General features: G+C 53.7%; 1 protein-coding gene across 2 annotated transcripts; it reads right to left on the reverse strand.

The window, feature by feature from the left end:
- Positions 1–164: 164 nt before the first annotated feature.
- SLC38A8 (solute carrier family 38 member 8) lies at positions 165–20,298 on the reverse strand. 2 transcript variants are annotated; one of them, XM_033128315.1, is made up of 11 exons: positions 20,149–20,295; positions 19,521–19,715; positions 15,666–15,864; positions 12,357–12,498; positions 11,560–11,661; positions 10,163–10,220; positions 6,003–6,117; positions 4,544–4,691; positions 3,948–4,138; positions 2,638–2,689; positions 165–1,146 (listed from the first exon to the last, which is right to left on the reverse strand). In XM_033128315.1, the coding sequence occupies exons 2-11, from the start codon at positions 19,701–19,703 to the stop codon at positions 1,053–1,055; spliced, it is 1,284 nt and encodes a 427-aa protein (XP_032984206.1). In that variant the 5' UTR covers positions 19,704–19,715; positions 20,149–20,295; the 3' UTR covers positions 165–1,052. The 2 variants fall into 2 exon arrangements, with proteins under 2 accessions (XP_032984206.1, XP_032984205.1); XM_033128314.1 differs by lacking the exon at positions 165–1,146 and adding an exon at positions 1,171–1,703 and having other exon boundaries at positions 20,149–20,298.
- Positions 20,299–20,645: the final 347 nt, after the last annotated feature.

The following is a 20,645-nucleotide window of genomic DNA, read 5'->3' on the forward strand; positions in this document are numbered from 1 at the left end:
CCTACCCCGGCCCCAATGCAGACCCTCGGTCCCCTCACCCTCAGCTGCAGGTACCACTCCTCACCCCCACATTGGAGGGGGTTGGGAGGGAAACCCAAAGCAAACATTCCACTTGGCTTCCAGGCTCTTCGGGTCCAGCCAGTAGAAGGGAAAGGGGCCTCTCTTTGGGGGCCCCTCTATTGGAAGTGGGCCAAGTACAAGGTTGTGGGTCTGGGTCTGGGCATCTCCTTGGCCATCTGGTCAAGGGCAGGATTTTGGCCCAAGGACCAACCTGAATCCACCTCCATCCCCAGTGGACGCCACCTGAAATCCCCTTTTGGGTTCTCACCCACTGCCCTCACCCTGTTTCTTTGATCCTGGTGTCCCAAAACAGGGTTCTCTGGGCTTCAGCCCGTACTTTTCTGTTATAAGTGGAACTGTGTCCCTAAGAAATAGTAAGTTGAAGTTCTAACCCCTGGAACCTGTGAATGTGACCTTATTTGGAAATGGATCTTGCCAACCCTAATTAAGTAATTTAAGATGAGGTCATACTGAATGAAGGTGGGCCCCAATCCAGTGACTGCCATCCTTTTAAGAGGGAAATATGGACACAGACACACAGAGAAGATGGCCATGCAGAGATGAAAGCAGAGATGGGAGTGATGGGTCTACAAGCCAAGGAGCGCCAACGATTGCCAGCAACCGCAGGCGCTTGAAGTGGCAGGAAGGAGCCTCCCCTAGAGGCTTCAGAGTGAGCCTGGCCCTGCTCACGCCTGGACCTCTGACTCCTAGCCTCCAGGACTGTGAGAGAATAAATTTCTGCTGGTTGAAGCCACCAGTCTGTGGTTGTTTCTTAGGGCAGCCCCAGGACACGAATGTACTCTCCTCCCCATTGCACCAGAAACCCTTTGAAGCGGCAGAAGCCCCAATGAGCAGCCTGAGAAGGCAGACGGTATCAGTTTCTCCAGCATCTTTATGATGGAATTACACTGGTCTCACGGTTAGACGCAAGTAGCCGCACCGCACCAGGGTGGCCTGTGGAGGCCCCCTCCTGCTCAGGCACGGGCCGCCCCTCAGAAGAGCTCGAGGATGGCCGCCACCGTGCTCTGCCCGAAGACGAAGGTGCCGACGAGCACAGACACCACTCCCCAGACCTCCAGGCAGCACCTGCCAAGTCAGCAAATCCACGTCAGCGTGTACTTCTCGGGGGTTTTGCACAGACAAGCCAAGCACATGCAGAAAACTTAGTATTAGGTTGGTATAAAAGTAATTGCTGTTTAAAAGGTTAAAAATAATTGCAAAAACCGCAATTACTTTTGCCCCAACCTAATCTTTGACACCCAGTTGTGCATCAATTTGGAAAAAATTCAGAATATTCTCCCCTCCCTGTAGAGATGGGTTTCTGAGACAACAGGAAATAAAGTACCCAAGGCAATTTAAAAAAACCTTTCACTCCATCTAGTTCATAACCTCATTCCTCCCCAATATTTTATCAAAGCCCAAAAAAGGGGGCAGGGGAGCAAGACACTAGTTTCAAACCCCCTTCCTCTTCACTCCTCTCCCTCTTTGGGGGTGGGAGGATGAAGCCCCTTGAGCATGAGAAAGGAGAAGAAAGCTCTAAGTCACACATGATCTGAATAGCGACGAGGGGAGGAGCTCGCAGGAGGCAGACGTGGCTGGAACTGGCGGCCACCCAGGCCATGTCTGCGAGCTTCATAATGTAACTAGAAGAGAGAGCGTAGACAGTGAGATGAGAGTGATGATAATAAAATTCCCACAAAATGGCAGGGCCGCCAGAGATATTTCCGGCCCCATTAATAAGGGCAACAAGGATCCGTTGTCATAGAAAGACCATCTCTAGCCAAGCTGCCTCTCAGAGCAGCAACTCGGTGCCATAAACATCCGCCCAGCTGAAGCAGGAGAGAGAGGTGAATACGACCAGGGCCTGAAGTGCTCCTCAGAGCAGCTCTGATGGATCAGAAGGCCCTCAAGTGGTTTTAGAATTAATATCTTGAAAGCCCATCACTAAAACTGTTGTGAGTGTGGATCAATGCACAAAACAAAAACACCAGGACTTCAAAGAGTGCTAGAGAGATTGAACCAGGTTGGGGGCCCCCAATCGGGGGCCAGATCTAAGCCCAAGGCAGGTTTAGAGACATCCAGAAAAACCCAGCAGGGAACCAAGCCTAGGCTGCTGCTTTGGGAAAACCCGAGCTTCGTCTTGACGTGACCTAGAGGAGAGGGGAGACAGGCACAGGCCTGCAGGTGGGACCCCTGGCTGCTATAACTTAAGAGCATCTGTCCTGGGCTGAATGATGGTGCCCAGAATTCATGTCCACCCCAAACCTGTGAACGTGACCTTATTTGGAAATAGGGTCTTTGCCAGGAAGACCCCAAATCTCCCTAAAGCTCTAACCACAGATCACAACCGTCAGAGGGGAAGGGAGGGCCGTGCATGAAACGAAAGGTCTCAGGCCCTGGTGTCACTGGCCTGAGTTCAGGTCCTGGCTCAGACACCCTCTCCTTGTGTGGACCCGGCCCCGACCCCAGGCCAGCAGTTTTCTCATCTGTAGGAGGACAGGACCTCCACGGGCCGCTGCAACATTCACATGCTCCTCCCTCTGAGCCCAAGTTGCCCCCTCATTTGGAGACACTTACTTAACCCGTGGTCCTATGGGCTCAGCATTGATGGCACAGATGAGACACAGACCTGCAAAGGAGACAGGGGGTCGCCCCAGCTCGTCATCGTCCAACCCAAAGCAGCCCCGAGCTCGAGGGAGCTTAGTCAACTCTCACTGGTTCCCAGGGACCCAAGAGGCCAGCAAGGCCTTTGCCTGAAGTGGCCCCGTGGTTCACCCTGCTCATGGCAAGGGGGCATAGTGTGGTGACAAAGGGTCCTGCCGTGGGGTCCCAGCTCAACATCCCCCTAATGCCTTGGCCTCTCCGAGCCTCAGCCTTTCAGATGACAGTGACACCACACCTCGCCACCAGGGTCTCTGTGATGAGATGTGCGGGGCCAGACTCGGGCCTGCGTGCAACAACGGGCAAATGCCGTTGTTCTCTTTTCCTTTCTTCCCATCTTTCTTCTTTCACTTTTTCTTCTTTCTCTGTTTTTTAATAGTTCTGCCAGACAGCTTTGCCTAAAACTGCATGGCATTTCCCCCCGCTCCAAACCTGTCCCAGGACATGGGCACGGAGCCCAACTTACTGTATGTTTGTTTCAGACCCCAAGAAGCATGACTGAACCAGCGGCCCTGGACCGGGAGGCCCAGGGAGGAGATCATCTGACCTCAGTGCTGTCATCTGAAAGCGCATCAGAGGCAGGAGCAGCGTGGAGCTGTGGTGTCTGCCCTAAGCACCAGCGGCCCCTCCAATGCTCCCGCTCCGGAAGCACCCTCTAACCTTGGCCTCTGGGTTTCCCAGTCTGGGACGATCCTCAGAACGCTGGGACTGGAACAGCTCATCGCTCATTAACATTGGGAAGGTTTCCTAACAAACCATCCGTCAGAGGACCGTGTTTGCCTCCCAGGCCAGGGGATAAAGCGGGAGGAAGACCCTCATGAGGTGCCTCTGAACGATATGAATTTCATGGAATTGAAAATGTTTTTTAAGAAACAAAACAAAATCTTGCAGCGAGCAGCAGCAGAGGAAAGTGGGCAGTGCTATGAGGTTGGTCCTGTACTTGCTGTGCCAGCCAGGAGGCCGCTGGGCCTCGGTCTTCTCACCTGCAGGATGGGATGCCAGTGGTGCTCCCATCAGGTACGTCCATCAAGGGCCGCTGAGCTGCTTAATCAGGGAAGGTCTAGAAAGGCCCCAGTCCATGCCTGGCTCATTCACAGGGTTGGGAGCCATCCTACCTACACAGGGGCTCCCACCCTCCAGACTCTTGGCCCCCAGCACAGGTACTCCCCAAAGAGAGGGTGGGGGAAAGAGGAGCAGGCAGGAGGCCCAGAAAGCGGGCACCTCACCTGGGAAGATGAAGATGAAAAAGGAACTGATGCCGCCGATAAGGCCGACGATCTCGCTGAGGTCTGGCAGGAACAGGGCCATGGCAAGTGTCACAGTGACCCACAGGATGGTCATTGGCATCCGGACCCCCAGCCCAGATGGGTCAGACACCTGGCAGCGGGTTCTCCTCCAGAAATCCTGCATCACCGACCTGGTGGCACACACAGGCTCCCAGAGGCTCCAGCCCTGAGCTCACCTGCCGGCCACTGGACTCCCTCGAGTCTCCTCCCTGCACACCTGGCAGGGCGCCCATTGCACACCAGGGGCTTGTCCCCAGGGATCGAGCCAGCCCTCGGGGGAGTCAGTCCACATCAGGCAGCCGACAGCGAGGGGCCACTTGGTGAGAAGTCAAGGACAGCTTGGGACTAGGCTCCAGTCCTGACACTACCAGGTGATGCTGGGCCAATTACCTAATTCTCTGCCCCCGTTTCCTCCTCTACGAAATAGAGATGATGGCAGTCCCTACAATACACCAGCGAGCAGTGCCTGTCTGCGCTAAATGACAGTACAGGTCAGTGCCCTGTGCTGAATGGTGTCCCCATTGAGCCATGCTCACCTCCCCAGGAAGAGCACGATGGGGTAGACAGTCACGATAGAGACAGCAAAGAGGACCCGGGCGACAATGATGACCCCGTCGTTGCCTGGGTAGGACATCAAGATGTCAGCAGAAACTTCTGTCTGGAAAGTCAGGAAGCCATAAACACCTGGGAGGGAGGAAGGATGGAAGCCAGGAGAGCTGATTAGAAAATGCTGTGCCCCACCCCTAATTCCCACACACCAACAGTAACCGGCTTCTACCATCTGTACGGTTTCCCTAGGAGTTGGTGGAAGGTTCTAGAAGAGTTCCCCATTCTGCCATTTCCCAAGGCTTCCCTGTCCTCAGCCTACATGATGCTGTGTTCTTCTGACTCAAAAAAAAAAACTGGGAAAATTATTGTTTATCCTTTCAAATAGCTCATTGTGCTGGCGGAGGGGGCCTGTTCACAGAGTGGACATTCACCAGAAGCACGCAGCACTCTGAAAACTATATCTAATCCTTCCATGCCCTGGCCATCCCACACCTATAGAACCAAAGAAAGCAGCTGGCAGTGCACCCATCATCCTGATGGGGAAAACAAAGGCCCAGGGCATCAACAATTGCCAGAACCACCCAGACAGCTAGTTAACACAGAACCAGGCCCAGTGCGCCTGGCCACTTCCCCACCACCCAATGCTCTCTCGGCATCCTGGTCACCTGCTCTGTCCTGAGACACCCAGCTCTGGCCCAGAGCTGTGGCTCATTTTGGTCCCATGATACTGCTGGCCCTGGACCTCAGCCGTCTGGAGGTAACTCTCAATCACCAGGTCGCTCTCCGATCCAGGGGCCACAGACTGACAGGGACCTCCCCTGCTGGGGAGAGGTCACCCAACAAGTTTCTTAGGTAACCATGGCACCTGACACATTCACTGTAGCCCAAGGGCTTCCTGACTCAGAAGCTCCAATGGGCAGAAAACAGAGTGAGGGCAGAAAGTGGGTGGTCAAGGGCATGCTGTGTGACCTTAGGCGTGTCACAGCCCCCCTCTGAGCCACACTTCCACCACCTTTGAGGACCCTTCTGTCTACAGCACAGGGTTGTGAACACCCGAATCCACTGAATCCACGAGAGTGTTTTGTAAATGGCTACTCAAATGTAACGCTACAATGACCATCATGATCGCCATCCCATCCGAGAGTGGCAGGCAGGGGGCACAATGTGTAAGCATGGGGGCCTCAGACACAGCCGGGCCAGGGTTAGGGTCTCAGCTTTGCCACTTCTAGTTGGGAGACCTTCAACAAGCAATGGAAGCCCTCTGAGCCTCAGTTTCCTCATCTATGAAATGGGGGCTTTCCCATGGGGTGTTAAGGATTACACAAGAGAAGGGACTCTGTGCAGCACTGCACCTAGCATACCCTAAGCTCTCTATAAACACCTGAGTATTCACGTTCCTCCTGCCACTCCCTACCCAGCTCCTGGGCGCCCTAGGCAGGGCCTTACCTGTCAGTGAATAGACGAGGCAGCAGGCCAGCAAGGACAGCACGGAGACCAGGGCCCAATGGGACAGGTTCTGGTTGCGCATGCTGCAGTAGATGGAGACCGCAGCTTCGTGACACTGGAAGACAGAGGTGGCCCGCCGTGGGGCTCGGGCCAGCTAGGCTTTAGAATCACTTGGAGCAATCTAAAAAGTATCACTGTCCCAAAATACAGGCAAAAATCCATAGGTCCTCTCATCGCAAAAGGCATAAGCAAATCACCAGATAGTATTCGCATGGTGGAATATTACGTGGCACTGAAAAAAGATGCGTACACCATATACCCCAACACAGAAGAACCTCGTAGCTCTAATGCTGAACCAAAGAAGCCAGACACAAAAGAATGTTTCCATGCGTATGAAGTTCAAGTTACAAGCCAAACAAGCCAGAACGGGGTTCTCAATCACAGCCTTCCTGGTCATCGGGGGCTGTCCTGTGCATTGCAGGATGCTGAGCAGGGTCCTTGGGCTTGACCCACTAGATGCCAGGAATACCTGTCCCTAGTTGTCACAATCGAAAATGTCTCCAGACATTGCCCAGTGTCCCCCGGGGGGCAAAGTCACCACCCAGCTGAGAACCACCATTTATGGTGCCAGAAGGTAGAATAGTGGTGTAGGTGGGGTGGGTGCCACTCAGTGGAAAATAGCATGAGGGAGCCTTCCAGGGGGGCTGACGATGTTCTATAGCTTAACTGGGGTGATGGTTACATGGGGGTACATACACTTATGATTGATATGCAATATATGCATTTATTCTAGTGCCATAAAACTTTTAAATATAAAATACATCTCGCCAATGCCAAGAGCCCACCTGTGATGGGACCTGTGTCCGTCAGGGGCAGGCCCTGGAAAGTGATGTTTTACAAGTGGCCCAAGTTCAGAGATGCTGCCATATCTGGAAAGTTCCCTGTGGGTTCTGGCATCTTCCCAGGCCCCTGGGCTGGGTTCCCATCATCACGTCCACTTACTCATTTCTGATCAGAAACCAAACGTGCTGGCCTCCAGGTTCCCCAAACGTCCCAGTTCCTTCACTCACGGAACTCAGTCTCTGCCTGTCCCTCTGTGCTGCCTCGGGGCCTTTGCTCGAGCTGTGTCCTCTACCTGGGATTCTCTCCTGGTCTGACCAGCCCCTACTCATCCTTGAGGAAAGGTTTCCACAACTGGGCCGAGCTCCTCTCTCATGTGTGCCCATGTCCCCACACATGAGCAAGTTTGTGTTCGCTTGTTTAGCATCTGACCGCCAGCTACGTCACGGCAAGGACCACATCTGCCTCACTCATGCCAAGCACAGAGCCTGGCCCACAGCTGAAGAGCACTCTGGGAGTTAGTGATTTACCCATCGCTTTAACCCACCCGGCAGCCACAGGATACCCTCCACCCAACCCCAGCGCTCTGGCACTCAAATGCTTACCAGTCCAACTCAGCGCAAGTCTGGGATCCCACATACACTAGCCCAGCACGGCCCCCGCCCTCGTGGAGTACACATTCTCCTGATGCCAGCTGCCGTGGTGGCAGCAGCCAGCCCAGGGGGAGAGGACAGACCAGCCTCGGGGCACCAGTGCACCTTCGAACTTCCTCCCTGAGACTTCTCTGACCTCACAGGGGCCCGCTGGTCTGCAGGCCGGCTCAGCCAGGCAGTGAGGGCCTAATGCCCCTAGGGACCCTCAAGCACTGGGCAGTGCAACTTCACAGATCAATGCCCCTGCCTCCCAAATTCAGAAATGGAGAAAATGCTTGGCGGCGGCTGGATGGAGCCCTGCCCTTCGCCCTCAGTTGGTCCTAAGACTCCTGGGTCATGTTTCTCTTGGTTTCACAGGGGAAATAGAGCACATCTCCCGAGGCCAGGGCCGCCCTGCTGGAAGCGCATGTGTGAGGGTGGCTGGCTGTGTGCAGGCTCGCTACTCACGCAGGGATGGAATGCAGGGCAGAGGTGCACATACTGGCTGAGAAGAGGAAAGAGCCCGATGTCCACCAGCTAAGGAACTGGAAAAACTGTGATCCATCCACGCAGTGGACTATGATTCGACCATGAAAAGGAACAAAGCACTGACACATGCGACAGCATGGGTGAACCTCAGAGACGTGATGCTGAGTGAAAGACGCCAGACAAAAAGCACCACGTATGGTAGGATTCCATTTATATGAACTGTCCAGAACAGGCAAATCCTCAGAGACAGAAAGAAGATGCGTGGTTGCCAGGGGCTGGGGAAAGGCTGAGGGGGATGGGAGCGACTGGTAAGAGGTACAGGTTCCTAAATGTTCTAAATATTCTCCAATGTCCTAAAATTGACTGTGGTGCCGGTTGCATAACTCTGTGAACATACTGAACACCACTGAATTAGACACTTTCCATGGGTGAAACGTGTGCTATGTGAGTTATACGTCAGTAACGCTGTTGAACGCACCAACCACAGAGAAGTCCCGAGTGTGGCCCGGGCTGGAAGCAGAGCTCACACCCCACTCTGCGCCCCGCACACCCTTTTACCAACTCTGCAGGCTGTGGGGGTGGGGGTGCCCAGGTGCTGAATGTGGTGGGAGGGGGAGTTTGAACCACAGCTCCTGAGGACAGCAGGTAACCTCCTCTTGCGCCCGCACAGCACCTCCAGCCTGTCCCCCTGCCCACGCAACTTCTCATCACTTCATCTGTATCTTCTCTGCCCCGACTCCCAGACCCTGAGACCCCTGACGCCCCACGCCGGATCCTGGCAGCCCCTGCTCTGCCTCAGTGCCTCCTGCGCTCCACCATTCACATCTTTTTCCAACTCCCCATCGCAACATCCCACGTCCCTGGAAACGGCAGCCCAGGCCTCGGTTGCTAGGAGAATCAAATGAGGCAGCTGAGGCAAAGGTGCGGGAGGTATCTCCTTGTAAGCATCTGGAAAGCAGCCCCCCCCCGCTTCCCGCGTGAGCCTGTCACACCCGATGGGGCTCAGGCACAGAAGAGAGGGATGGTTAAATGACATCCAAACAAGACAGCAAAATCGTTGCTTTACATCTTCCAAAATATCGGGTGTGCAAGAAGAAATGTGAGAAACGTCCTGTAAGCGACGTGGTAAGCCCCAGAAGTGATACCATCGACTCATTTATAAGGAAGAGAAATGGAAGCATTTCAGAGTTTTTTTCAAAAGTGTTTCTCCAAGAAAATGCAAGATGAAGAACAGAATCTGGAGCTAGTTGATGAATACGGGAAGACACAATTCGGGCTAGGCAGCTGGGATATTGTCAATCCTGAACCACTTTCCCTGGCAAACTTGATTTTGCTTTGGGGTGGTTTTGTTGTTTTTGTGGCTGGTGGGTTTTTTAGGAGAGAGGCAAACCTTTCCTAAAATAAACAATGAAAGAATGAAGTCAGCTGCCATCTGCTAGGAACCTGGAAAAGCCCAAGAAAGATGGAAGGCAGGGAGTACCACTCCATGGAGCGCCCACTTAGCCGAGACCTTTATGGCCCTCCAGCCCACCTGGGACCCCTGCCCCTTTGTGGCTCCCGGTGCTGTCCTCTCCAGCTGGAACGCCCTCCCCTTCACCTTCCCGCCTCCCACCATCTTCAAGGTGAAAGCCATCAGTGCCTGAAAAAGGGTGTCTCTGCATCTGCCCCCCCAGGGCTATGTCAGAAGCCCCTCTGCTGGATTGCACATACAAAACCCACTCTCATTCCATGGCACTTTGCCAGAAATTCTGTATATTCTGCCCTGTACCCCCGCCCTGCTGCCACTTGCACACCTTCCAGCCCTCCTAGTCTGCCAGCCTCCCAAGGCAGGCTCTTTCCTCTCCAAGGGCCCTGGGGCAGAACCCACCTGGCATTCTGCATGAGGAAGTGGGTGGCACTAGGTCTCCAGGTGTGGTGACAGTCTGTGAGGATTTTGCAGAGTAAGGGACAGGTGCCACATCCCCACTCTCCACCCTGGACCCAACAAATGTGCTGCGGCTGTTGGCGCTCAGTGGGGGCTGGGCGCCCAAGTTCAGTGGCAATACCAGCTTCCCTGAGCCCAGGGGCCAAGCCCCATGGGCTGTCCTAGAACAAGTTTTCAAACTTCTCTCCTGAGGGGGAAGCCACACTCTCCCAAGGTTGCTGGGAGTCACCACGGCCTGCAAACGCCACACCCGTCAACACAGACATTAAGATTACCTGAAATCCAAAGCAGATGGTTGGGAAGACACTAAATATGGAGGTCCAGGCGGAAGGACTGCAAAGAGATGTGTTGATTACAAAAAGTTAAACTCAAAACCACCTTCAACTTGAGGATGAGTTTTAAACAATACCAGGAAGGGCTAAGTAAGCATAACTGCAAAATATATTTTTAATGCCCGCATCTACAACTAGGTTTGGGGAAATGGAAAAGGATACATGTCCAATGCCGCACTTTCGAAATACATCTGTGCTCCCATTTGGTAACTTCACGTGCTCTGCGCAGGCAGAGCTCGGCTAGAGCATGGCCAGCAGGGACTCCCAACCGCCCTCGGAGGCTGCCTGTGCCCGGTGAGCACAGGCGGCACCCATCAAACAGACCCCCAACCGTGCAAGGACAGTTTGACCTCTGTGCAAGCTTCCTGAAAGCACTGAGGTGTGCGCGGGGCAGAGTTTTCAGAACGGTGGCGCTCCAGCTTCCTTTGACAAGCAGTTCTAGGTGCCACCCTCTGGCCCCTTTGGGGACATAGAGTGGAGTGGGGAATAAACCACACTCTCTATCGAATCAGGGTTTCCTGGTCATACCAGAATAATGCCCCCAAAGACGTCCACATCCTAATCCCAGGAACCTGTGAACACGTGGCCTGACATGACAAAAAGGACTCTGCAGATGTGATTACGGGCCAGGATTTTCAGATGAGGAGATCACCCTGGATTATCTGGGCCCAACATATCACATGCGTCCTTGAAATCAGAGAACCTGTCCTGGCTGTGGTCAGAGGGAGCTGTGACTACGGAGGTAGCGTCACAGAGAAGGAATGTTGCCGACTTGGGAGATGGAGGAAGGGCCATGAGCCAATGAATGTGGGTGTCCTCTAGCAACTGGAATAGGCAAGGAAACGGATTCTCCCCTCAAGCTTCCAAAAGGAATCATCCCTGCTGATACCTGGATTTTGTCCCAGGGAGACTTATTTTGGACCTCCGACCTCCAGAAGTGTAGGATAATCAGTGTGTGTTGTGTTAGGCCGCCAAGTTGGTGGTCATTTGTTACAGCAGCCATCGGACACTAACCCAGAGCTGGCTCCTGCGCTGTGCTATGTACCTGCTGATTCTTAACTCAATTCTTAACTTCTGCAACTGCCTAGGAGCCCTCAGCTGGTGTGGCATTGACTGCTTTTGTGTCCTTGGCCGATCCCTGGTCCTCACTAGCAACAACGGTGCCCATTGTGAAGAAGGAAAGGGGCCTTCCCTGGGCCCTGTGGCATCAGAAACATGAAGCCTTTCACAGAGAGAAGCCGGGGCTCTGTGCACACCATGGTGGGAGGAGACGTGCCCTTCCTTCCAGGATCCCCTTGCAGTATCCCAGGAAGCCAGGAAAGGTCCTCCCCTGGACTCACCTCAATGCAGGGCGGGGCTCACGAACGAGGCCCTGGGGCCCGAGGTAATACTGCACCGTGATGACCAGGGCCAGGTAGAAGGCGGCCAGCGTGCCTAGGATGCTAACATAGAGGGTGAGTGACCACAAATGCACGGGGCCACCAGCCCTGCCAGGTAGGGCCTGGAAGCCACACAGAGTGGGGTCTGAACGCCAGCTCTGCGCACACTAGCAAGGTGTCAAGCAAAGGTCTCCTGTTCAGAGCCTCGGTTTCCTTATCCGCACAGTGGGGACAACGGGAAGACCACTTCTCCTGCTCCCTATGTCTATTTCCGAAGTGAAAAGTCCATTGTTGCTCTCAACACAACAGGGAAAGGCGGGTTGCAAACGTGCATGAATACTTTGGTCAGGCTTTCTTTTTTCCAAAAAGATACGTAAAGCCACAGACCACAAAATGAAAAACAGTATGTATATATCTGTGTGTGTGTGTGTGTGTGTGTGTGTGTGTGTGTGTGTGTCTGTCTGTCTGTCTCTGTGCCTGCGTGGGCATCTGAGTGTGTGCATCTAAAATCTGTAATAATTCAGTAACAACAGGTCAGCAGCAGGCTATGTCATTACGGTATTTCCTTGCTTATCTCTATATCCTATCATACATGTATATTGCTTGTGTAATTTTTCATCTTTTTCCGCTTCTCCACATGGGAAGACCTTGCTGGCAGCTCCTCTATTCCAGGCAAACAGAAACCCTGCTACAAACGCCAGCCGGTGGGGACCCAGTCTGAGCCGCTTCCCTCCCAGGAAATGTCCGCAGCCCCGTACCTTGTGTATTTCTGGAACCCGATCTCCCTCGGGGCAGACAGGGGAAGGATGACCAGCACGGTGAGCAGGGTCAGGGAGAAGCCCTGGTCGGTGTACCAGGGCTGCAGGGCGGGCGGAGCACTGGGCAGGAGGAAGTCACACACTGGCGGGGAGGAGGGAAGCAGGGAAGAGCTACAGTGAGCCCTGCACCGCCCTCACCCACCGCCAGTGCCCAGCCACGGTTCCCGGCTCAACGTCCCTGGGTGGGGTTCACCACGGGCACTAAGTCAGTCTAAAGTGAGTCAGACTACGTGAGTCTAAAGGGATGGGATGAAAGTGTGATGGGGACCCTGTCACGGGCCACCAGGAAGCAAGGAATCCGAATCCCACCGCAGGAATTCGTTCAATAGGCGTTCAAGTTCCTCGAGGCACTGCTCCAAGTGCTGGAACCCAGCACCAAGAGAAAAAACAGAAACGAAAACAAAAAAACCCGACCTACCCTTGAGGCACCTGGGCCTTTCTGTTCTTACAAAAGCTCCTTTTTGTTTCTGCTCAGGAGTTCTGTGGGTGACGGAGGTTGAGCTGGGGCCTGGAGTAGCTGTTTAGTGCTGGTGCTAGGAAGAGCCAAGCTGCCACCATTCTCTGCACAACACAAACTACCCAAAACACTGGCCTAGAGCAACAATTTCATTTTCTGCCTCCAATGGGAGGTGACAAATTGGGGCAGGGCTGTGCTGGTCACTTCTGCTCCCCATGGGGCCGGCTCAGGTCACTTTGAGGGTATTTGGCTGGGGGGAGGGCTGGTCTGGAGGGTCTTCGATGTCTCCACCCACAGCAGGTGCCTGGTGAGGACACCTGGGTTCAAGGGGACCTTCCCTGCCATCTCAGAGCCTCTCCACGTGGACTGCCCCTCCCCGTCCCCCGCCCCAGGCTAGTCCATGGCAGCTGGGGGCTCCCAGAGGTGAAGGCCAGGCCTGGAACTGGCACAGTGTCACATCTGCCATATTCCGCTGGGCCAAGCCATCACAGAGTCCACCCTGATTCAGGAGAGGGGACACAGACCCCACCAACCTCTCAGTGGAAGGAACACCAAGGAACTGGGACCGTTTTTATTCCTCCACAGTAAGATGGAGAATTTAGAGTTCATATCAGAGGTAAGACAGATGGGGGAGGCGAGAGCAAAGGGGAGACGGCAAGATGGCTTGAGGCTGGAACCCGTGGGGTGCGATGGCCCCTACAACCTCACTGTGGGCTGGCTGAGAGCTGGGTCATGGCCCACTTGGGAGTATCTGTACTGCCCTTCCTTTGTTCTTACCAAATGCTCCATAAAGCCAGCCATGCAAAGAAATAAATGCCTTATGAGAATAGCGTGCTTCTACTGAAGTGATGCCAGGGGCAGTTCCACATCACGGTCATTGTACAGAGGCACCCAGGCAGGAAGGTGAAGCGAGCATTCTGGGCCAGAGATGCCAAGAGAGCATACGCACCAAAGGTGTACAGAGATCTCAGTGAGTGTCAGACCCCCTGCGGCATGGGATGGGGTACAAGCCCTTCTTATCCTTCTGGCTCTTCTGTAGCCAGGAAAGCCCAGCTCTGATGTCAGGGCTACACCTGCTCCTTCCTGAACCCGTACATTCTCGGACATTCCTTGCTGTCCTCAGTACAAGTCATCTGTACCCCAATACATGCAGTGACGTCCCCAGCCTCTGTTTAGCCCTCCTCCCAAGAAGCCTGGACTTGCCAACAGAAAGACACATCCCCAAATACTTAACCAGCAACACACAAACAATGCTTTCTCCACCCCAGTCAATCCACCCAGAGGTGACTTGTATCCTAATCAGTGTTCTAATCACTCCAGGCGCTCTGCATGAAAGCGGCCTCAGAATCTTTCTCAACACAGCAACACCACCACATGACCAGAGTTGAAAGTGATGTGACCCTTCCTTGCCACTGGAAAACAGGGCCTTTTTGTACCCCTTTACGCACTGCAAGGTTCAGATCTACCAATGCTTTTTGGGATAAGAGTGCTGCCCAAAACATGGAAGCCTTTAATTTCAATATCCCTGATCCAGGGGACTTTTCATTCATGGTTCAAGTGACAGAGAGAACAAACAAAAGAAATAGCAAAATGGTAGACCGCAATCTAACCATGTCAATCATTACATTCCAATTACACGTCTGAGATCATCAAAATGATAAAAAAGCAAGACCATATGCTGTCTACAAGAAACGCATTTTAAAATCCCAAGCCACAGCTAGATTCACGCTGAAAGACTGGGAAGAGAAATACTGCACAAACACTCATCTTAAGGCAGCTAGAGTGGCTTATATTCATAGCAAAGAAGGTTAATTTAATGACAAAGTATTACCAGAAACAAAAAGGAATATTTCATAATAACAAAAGAGTAATTCATGGCTGTGTGCCTAATAACAGAGCTTCAAAAACCATGAGGCAAAAATGGACAGCATTAAAGAGAGAAATAGATAACTCTGCAATCACAGTTGGAGATGTTAACATCCTCTCTCAGACTGCTAGAATAACTAGACCAGAAAACATCAGCAAGACTATGGAAGATATGATCTTCCAAAGCTGTGGACCACCTTGACCTGATGGAGAATTCTGGAACACTGTATCCAACAACTGCAGCATACACATCCTTTAAGAGCATGTGGAATGCTCACCAAGCCAGAACATGTGGGGGGTGGTGCATAGAACAAATCTCAAACGCCAAAAAATTGAAATCACACAGCATGTGGTCTCTGACCATGATGTGCTTAAGGTAGAAACCAAAAAGGGATCTAGAAAATGCCCATGTAATTAGAAATCAAACCACACAATGCTAAACATCCTGTGAGTCAAAGAAGAAATCACAGAAAAAAACTGGCAAATGTTTGAATGCAACAAAAATGAAATTAGAACATATCAAAACTGGCAGGATGCAGCCAAAGCAGTGCTTAGAGGGAAATTGTTAGTGGGAGACTAGAGGTCAAGGTGCTTGAGGTTAGTGGGGTTGAGTCTTCAACAGCCCAAAATTCAAGATGTTATCTCTCATAGGGGCTTTTTTGCAGTTGGCTCCACTTCCTCATTTGTAAAAAGGTTAACCCCACTAGACATCCCAGCCATAGCCTCCCTCTCCCTCCATGATTCTCACCGTGCTGGTAATTACTAATTCCAAATCTCCCTCCCTCATGATGTTGGGAGCTCAGGGATGGTCTTGGTCTCTGCTGTCCCAAGGCCCAGCCCAATGTCCATGTCCTGCTCACCAGCCAGGAGCCCCAGGTGGCATAATGGGCTCCTGGGGCTACCCCCACTCCAGCACAGGTACTTACACTTCTCCAGCTGGTCCCCGATCACCCTGAGGAAGGCCACAGATATCATGAGCAGGTTGACGATGAAGCAAGCCTCGCACAGCTTTCCGATGGTGGGGCCACACAGCCCTCCGACCACACCCTGGTAGGTGTCCTGGCCGCTGACGGAGGCGGCATAGCCCAGGATGACCAGCCCACTGATCAGGAAGACCAAGGAGACCTGCAGAGCAGGACCGTGGGCCAGGGCGCGCCCACAGCCCAGAACCCAAGCCAGCCGCCCCCTGGACTACGATATGGTTCCCTCCATTGGGCCTCTCACTTGCAGAGGGCACGGCTGCCGACCACCTGGGGGCCCCTCCCCTGCCCTGAAACCAGAGCTGCAAAGCAGGTGGATTGTCCAGGCCTCACTTTCTGTCCATCTGTGACTCTGGGATGATTCATACCATTCTGCCCAGATGAGGTGTCAGAAACCCAGAGCCTAAAAGACTCTTCTAAAATTGCCTGCACTGTGGGTTACATGGGTAAGAATGGCCACTGGACGAGGCACAACAAATGTACCTCTATCAAGACACCTAACATCCTACCACACCCCTGATATTCCCTCCTGTTCCTTCCCGGTCATTTTGTGCCCTCCTCCTGTCCCCAGAAGAAACCTCAGCTCTAACATTTTCCCACTTTTACATGTTTTGTATCTGGCTTCTTCCACTCAGTGTAACATCTGTGAGATCCAGTCACGCTGGGTGCTGGGTCCTGTATTCCTTTTTTTTGCCGAGTGCCATTCCATTATATGGGTATCGTCACAATTGCTTCATCCAGTCTCCTGTTGACAGGCACCTGGGTTGTTCTTAGTTTTTGGCTACTGTGAACAAAGTGTGGAGCAACCTAGAACAAGTCACTTTGAGGATGTCCATTTCGTCCTCTCGGACACACATCCCGGAGTCGGACGGCTGGGTCACAGGGTAGACATGTGTTTAACGCTCTAAGAAGTTGCCAAACTGCTTTCCAAAGTGTCAGTGCCACTAGACTCCCCCATGGATGCATGGGAGCCCCACTTGCTGCACAGAGTTAAGTGATTTTGATCCCCTCCAGGGCCAAAGGCTACCTGTCCCCAAGCTGTACTTGGTCCCCGGGCCCCAGTGGCCCTCCCACGTTTGTGGGAAAGAGACCAATGCAGAGCTGGGAGAGCTCAGCCCAGAAGCCTGGGGGAAGCTAGGATGGCTGGTCTGCAGACACAGTTCACGCCACCGGACAAGCACATTGGTTCTGTGTTAGTCCAGAAGCCACAACGAGAGCTGCCGAGGAGAACCATCTAACTGAACTGTGTCAGAGGAACGTAAACTTCATGCTCCCTCTGGCCACCGGAACTTTGCTCACGCTAGTTCCTCACCCTCCCTGCCTCCCTCACGTCCCTCCACCTGGGGACCTCTGACTCCTCTTCCTCCTCCTCTCTGAGGTTACTTCCTCTAGAAAGTCTCCCTGACCCATCACCCCAAGGTGGGCTAAACCCATCTCAGGCTCTGATACAACCACAGTGGGCTGAATGGGGGTCCCCCAGAAGGTTACATCCACACCCTCACCTCCAGAACCCGTGGAAGTGACTGACTGGGCACCGGCTTTGCAGAAGTACATGATGAAGATGGAATTACATTTTTAAAAAAGGGTCTTTACAGGGATAATGAAGGATTTTGAGATAAGGTCATCCTGGACCATCTAGGCGGGCCTAAGATCCAATGACAAATGACTTTGTAAGAGACAAAAGAGAAGACAGAGAGGAGAACGTAGTGTGATGATGGAACAGAGGTTAGAGAGATGTGGCTGCAAGCCAAGGGATGCCTGGAGCCCCCGGAGCTAGAAGAGGCAGGAAGGACCCTCTCCTAGAGCCTCTGGAGGGAGCCCGGCCCTGCTGACACTTTGATTTCAGACTTCTACTGTCCAGGACTCTGACAGGTTACATTTCTGTTGTTTTAAGTCCCCCAGTTTGTGGTGCTTTGGTCTAGCAGCCCAAGGACACATGCTTACAACTATCTATGGATTACAGGGCTCTCCAGCGTCTCTCACTCACAGTGCAGACTGGGATCGTGTCTCTTATTGCTCCCACAGAAGTACCTGGCACACAGCAGGTACTAAGCAGATATTTGTGGATGAGGTGAGGGGAACAGAGGTGTGGTCAGAACACCTCTGCCAGTGAGATGTTCGCTAGAGGGACCCTGAGCCTTTGCGCAGCACGACAGCCGTTACCACCCCGTACCCAGGCTCCGCCTCTCTGCAGCTCCTAGAGAGGGTTGGGGTTCATTAAATTTCAGGAATCGTCCAGTCCTAACGGGGGAGTCATTTGAGACCTACAACCTCACGCTGCTGACCTCCCAGTGGTGGGGATGTTTAAATGCTTCTCCTGCCCAAACTGGGGCCTTGTAAAGGGGACAGGGGCAGAAGTCTCCCTGGCTCAGAGGGGAGAGGCAGAAGTCGGGGTGCCCATTGCCAGCCTAATTCCTGCCCTTGTCCTGAATGTCCATCTATTCACGTCTAGGTCCCGTCTCCGCCAGTCTGCTCAAGGCAGGGATCCTTAGACCGTGCTGCACAATGGACAAGCCACATCAGCAGCAGCCGTGCCACCCCAGAGCTCGTTGGAAATGCACAGTCTCAGGCCCACCCAGCCCCGCTGAATCAGCATCTGCACTTCAGCAAAGTGCCTAGGAGATGCTGCAAGTGTGAGGAGCGGGGACCCGCGGCCCTGCCTGCCACCCTGGGATTGGCCACATGTGTGCTGACCACACCCCCTCCGCCCCCCTGCAGCCCCACCTGCTTCATCATTAACCCTTTGTGGCTGGAGACAAAGCTTCTTCCTCGTGGTTCTGGAAGGGTGGCCTTTCTGCTGTACGCGTCCAAACACAGCTATGTGTGCCCCTCACATGCACCTGGACAAATTCTTGCATTTCTGCTGCAGCTCAGCTCAATGTCACCTCCTCCAAGATCCTTCTCTGACCACTCACCTCATGTCATTCCTCCCCTCTGTCACAGGACCTCCTAGCACCACCCACCATCTAAAGCTATCTTATTTGACTTCTTACATCTTGTCCAAGCTCCCCATTAGAACAAGCCTCCTGAGGCCCGAGCCCACACAGCCAGTCACCTAACGCCATAGCAGGTTACAGCAGACACTGCACAGCCCGGGATTCCATAGTTTCCAAAAGGGCCCAAAGGCCCACAAACAGTTACCACATGCCTGTTAGCAGCTGGCTGCCATAAAAAAAGGCATCTGAGATAAGCTCTTGGGCAGGCATTGCCACAACTCACAGCGGCTTCTATCAGCCAGGGAAAAGAATCTTTGCAAAATAAAATGAGGCTTTGCTCATCGGTGGTTCTTCTCCACGAAGGACACTCGGCCCCTGGATCTTCTGGAAAGGGAATGCAGGCTCGAATGTAGCCAGCAGAAGGGGTTGAAGGCCTGACACTGAGGGCCGGGCCCCGCTCGGTGTGGGGGTGTCACAGACAGTCTTACTCCTGATCCGATCTTCACATGACTGAAGCTCTGGTTAGTGGAGCTGAGACAGGCAGGCAAGAGAAGTCAGTTGACCGAGCGGTTGCTCAGAGGCCGTGTCTTCTCAGGGCCTTCCCGGCTGAAGTGCCAGGATCATTCGACCCAGGTGTCGTGCCCATATCTTCCCCGCCCCGGGTTGGCGGCAGACCTCCGCCGAGAGATAATGTTCTCTGCCCTGGCCTGACCTGCCCTGGGTTGTCTTCTCCCCTCCTGAGCCGAGCAGGGCAGAAAAATCAAACCCCACCGGTGTGGTTTCTAAGACAGGCAGCTCTGCAGAAGCACTGCTGAGGAGAATGCTGCCCCAGGAGACACCCCCCAAACACTTCCTAGGGGCTTACCAGCTCCACCAGGAAGGCGGGGCCCACCCCACCTGCCTTGTAGAAAGCCCAGGGAAAGTTGAGCAGGCCAGCCCCCAAGGCGGATTTCAGGAGAATGAAGACAGCGCCCAGGGAGGAGAGACTGGGGCTGGCGGCTGCGGGCTTTTCCGAAAGGTCTCTGCTTCCGGGGGTCTGTCCCTCCATGGTTAGAAGCAACTGAGGGGCAGAGAGAGGGGACATTCTTTGCAGTTTCTCCCTGGTTCATGGTATCATTCTCAGCCTGTGACAGGTCACTCTCCCCAGTTCAGCCACAGCCGCCTCAGGTGCCTCAGTGTCCCCAGGCCTCCATCTCCCTCTTCCCGTGCCTCTGCTCCCCCTCCCCTTTACATTACACGCTCATCGGCCCCCAACTTACGGTCCTCACTGCTTTCCAGCTCAAGAAATGTCATCCCCTTCACCTCCCCCTCTTGCTTTCTAACCGCGTTTATTGTCACTGCTGCTCTCCCACTCCAACCCAGCCTTTTCGTCCTCCCCGCTTCTCTTCCAAACCTGCATCTGCTTCCTGCTGCCCATCACTGCCCTCACCCCCCCACCTCTCGGCCCCCAGCCAGGCTCCTGCTCTGACTGTGCTGCAGCCTGCAGGTCTTACCACCAAATGCCCACTGCAAGGCAAGAGACACTCCTTGGCCACCACAGACGGGGACTCCGGGGACTCAGGCTTGCTCCAGGTGGTTCAGCTGCATTTCTTGGGCCAGGAGGGGTGGAAGAAGGAATCCTGCTAGGGGGGTAATGAATCATGAAGGGACTCTCTCTAAGGGAGCCCTAGAGAGGTGTTGGGGTCACGTCCCCAAACCTGGAGGGACAGGCACATGAGATCAGCGCCATCTGTCCCAAGAACTAACAGCTTCTGAGACGGCAGGCCTGAGAAAGGGCATCTTAAAGATTCCCTCCCCTCCCCCACCCTAGACGCCCCTCCCTGGGGGCGGGGCTTCCCCTACTGCCTGAGGGTTAGAAGGAGCTTAACTGGGAGAGATCAAGGGGGCACACCTGATCTCAGGCAGGGACCTGGGTCAGTTTCCCCCATGCCTCCTCCTTCGGATGCTTCTCTGAGGCCCCCAGTTTGAGGGATGGGCCATGGAAAGAGCT

The sequence above is a fragment of the Rhinolophus ferrumequinum genome, chromosome 15 (assembly GCF_004115265.2).
Source record: "Rhinolophus ferrumequinum isolate MPI-CBG mRhiFer1 chromosome 15, mRhiFer1_v1.p, whole genome shotgun sequence".
Lineage (NCBI taxonomy): Eukaryota > Metazoa > Chordata > Mammalia > Chiroptera > Rhinolophidae > Rhinolophus > Rhinolophus ferrumequinum.

Excerpts from the sequence above, each read along its gene's own strand:
- SLC38A8 (XM_033128314.1), bottom strand. The coding sequence starts at position 19,703 with ATGGAGGGACAGACCCCCGGAAGCAGAGACCTTTCGGAAAAGCCCGCA. Across the intron at positions 15,865-19,520 it reads CCGCCTTCCTGGTGGAGCTG|GTCTCCTTGGTCTTCCTGAT; the intron begins GTAAGCCCCTAG and ends CCTGCTCTGCAG. Across the intron at positions 2,690-3,947 it reads TTTCATCTTCATCTTCCCAG|GTCTGTGTCTCATCTGTGCC; the intron begins GTGAGGTGCCCG and ends TCTCCTTTGCAG.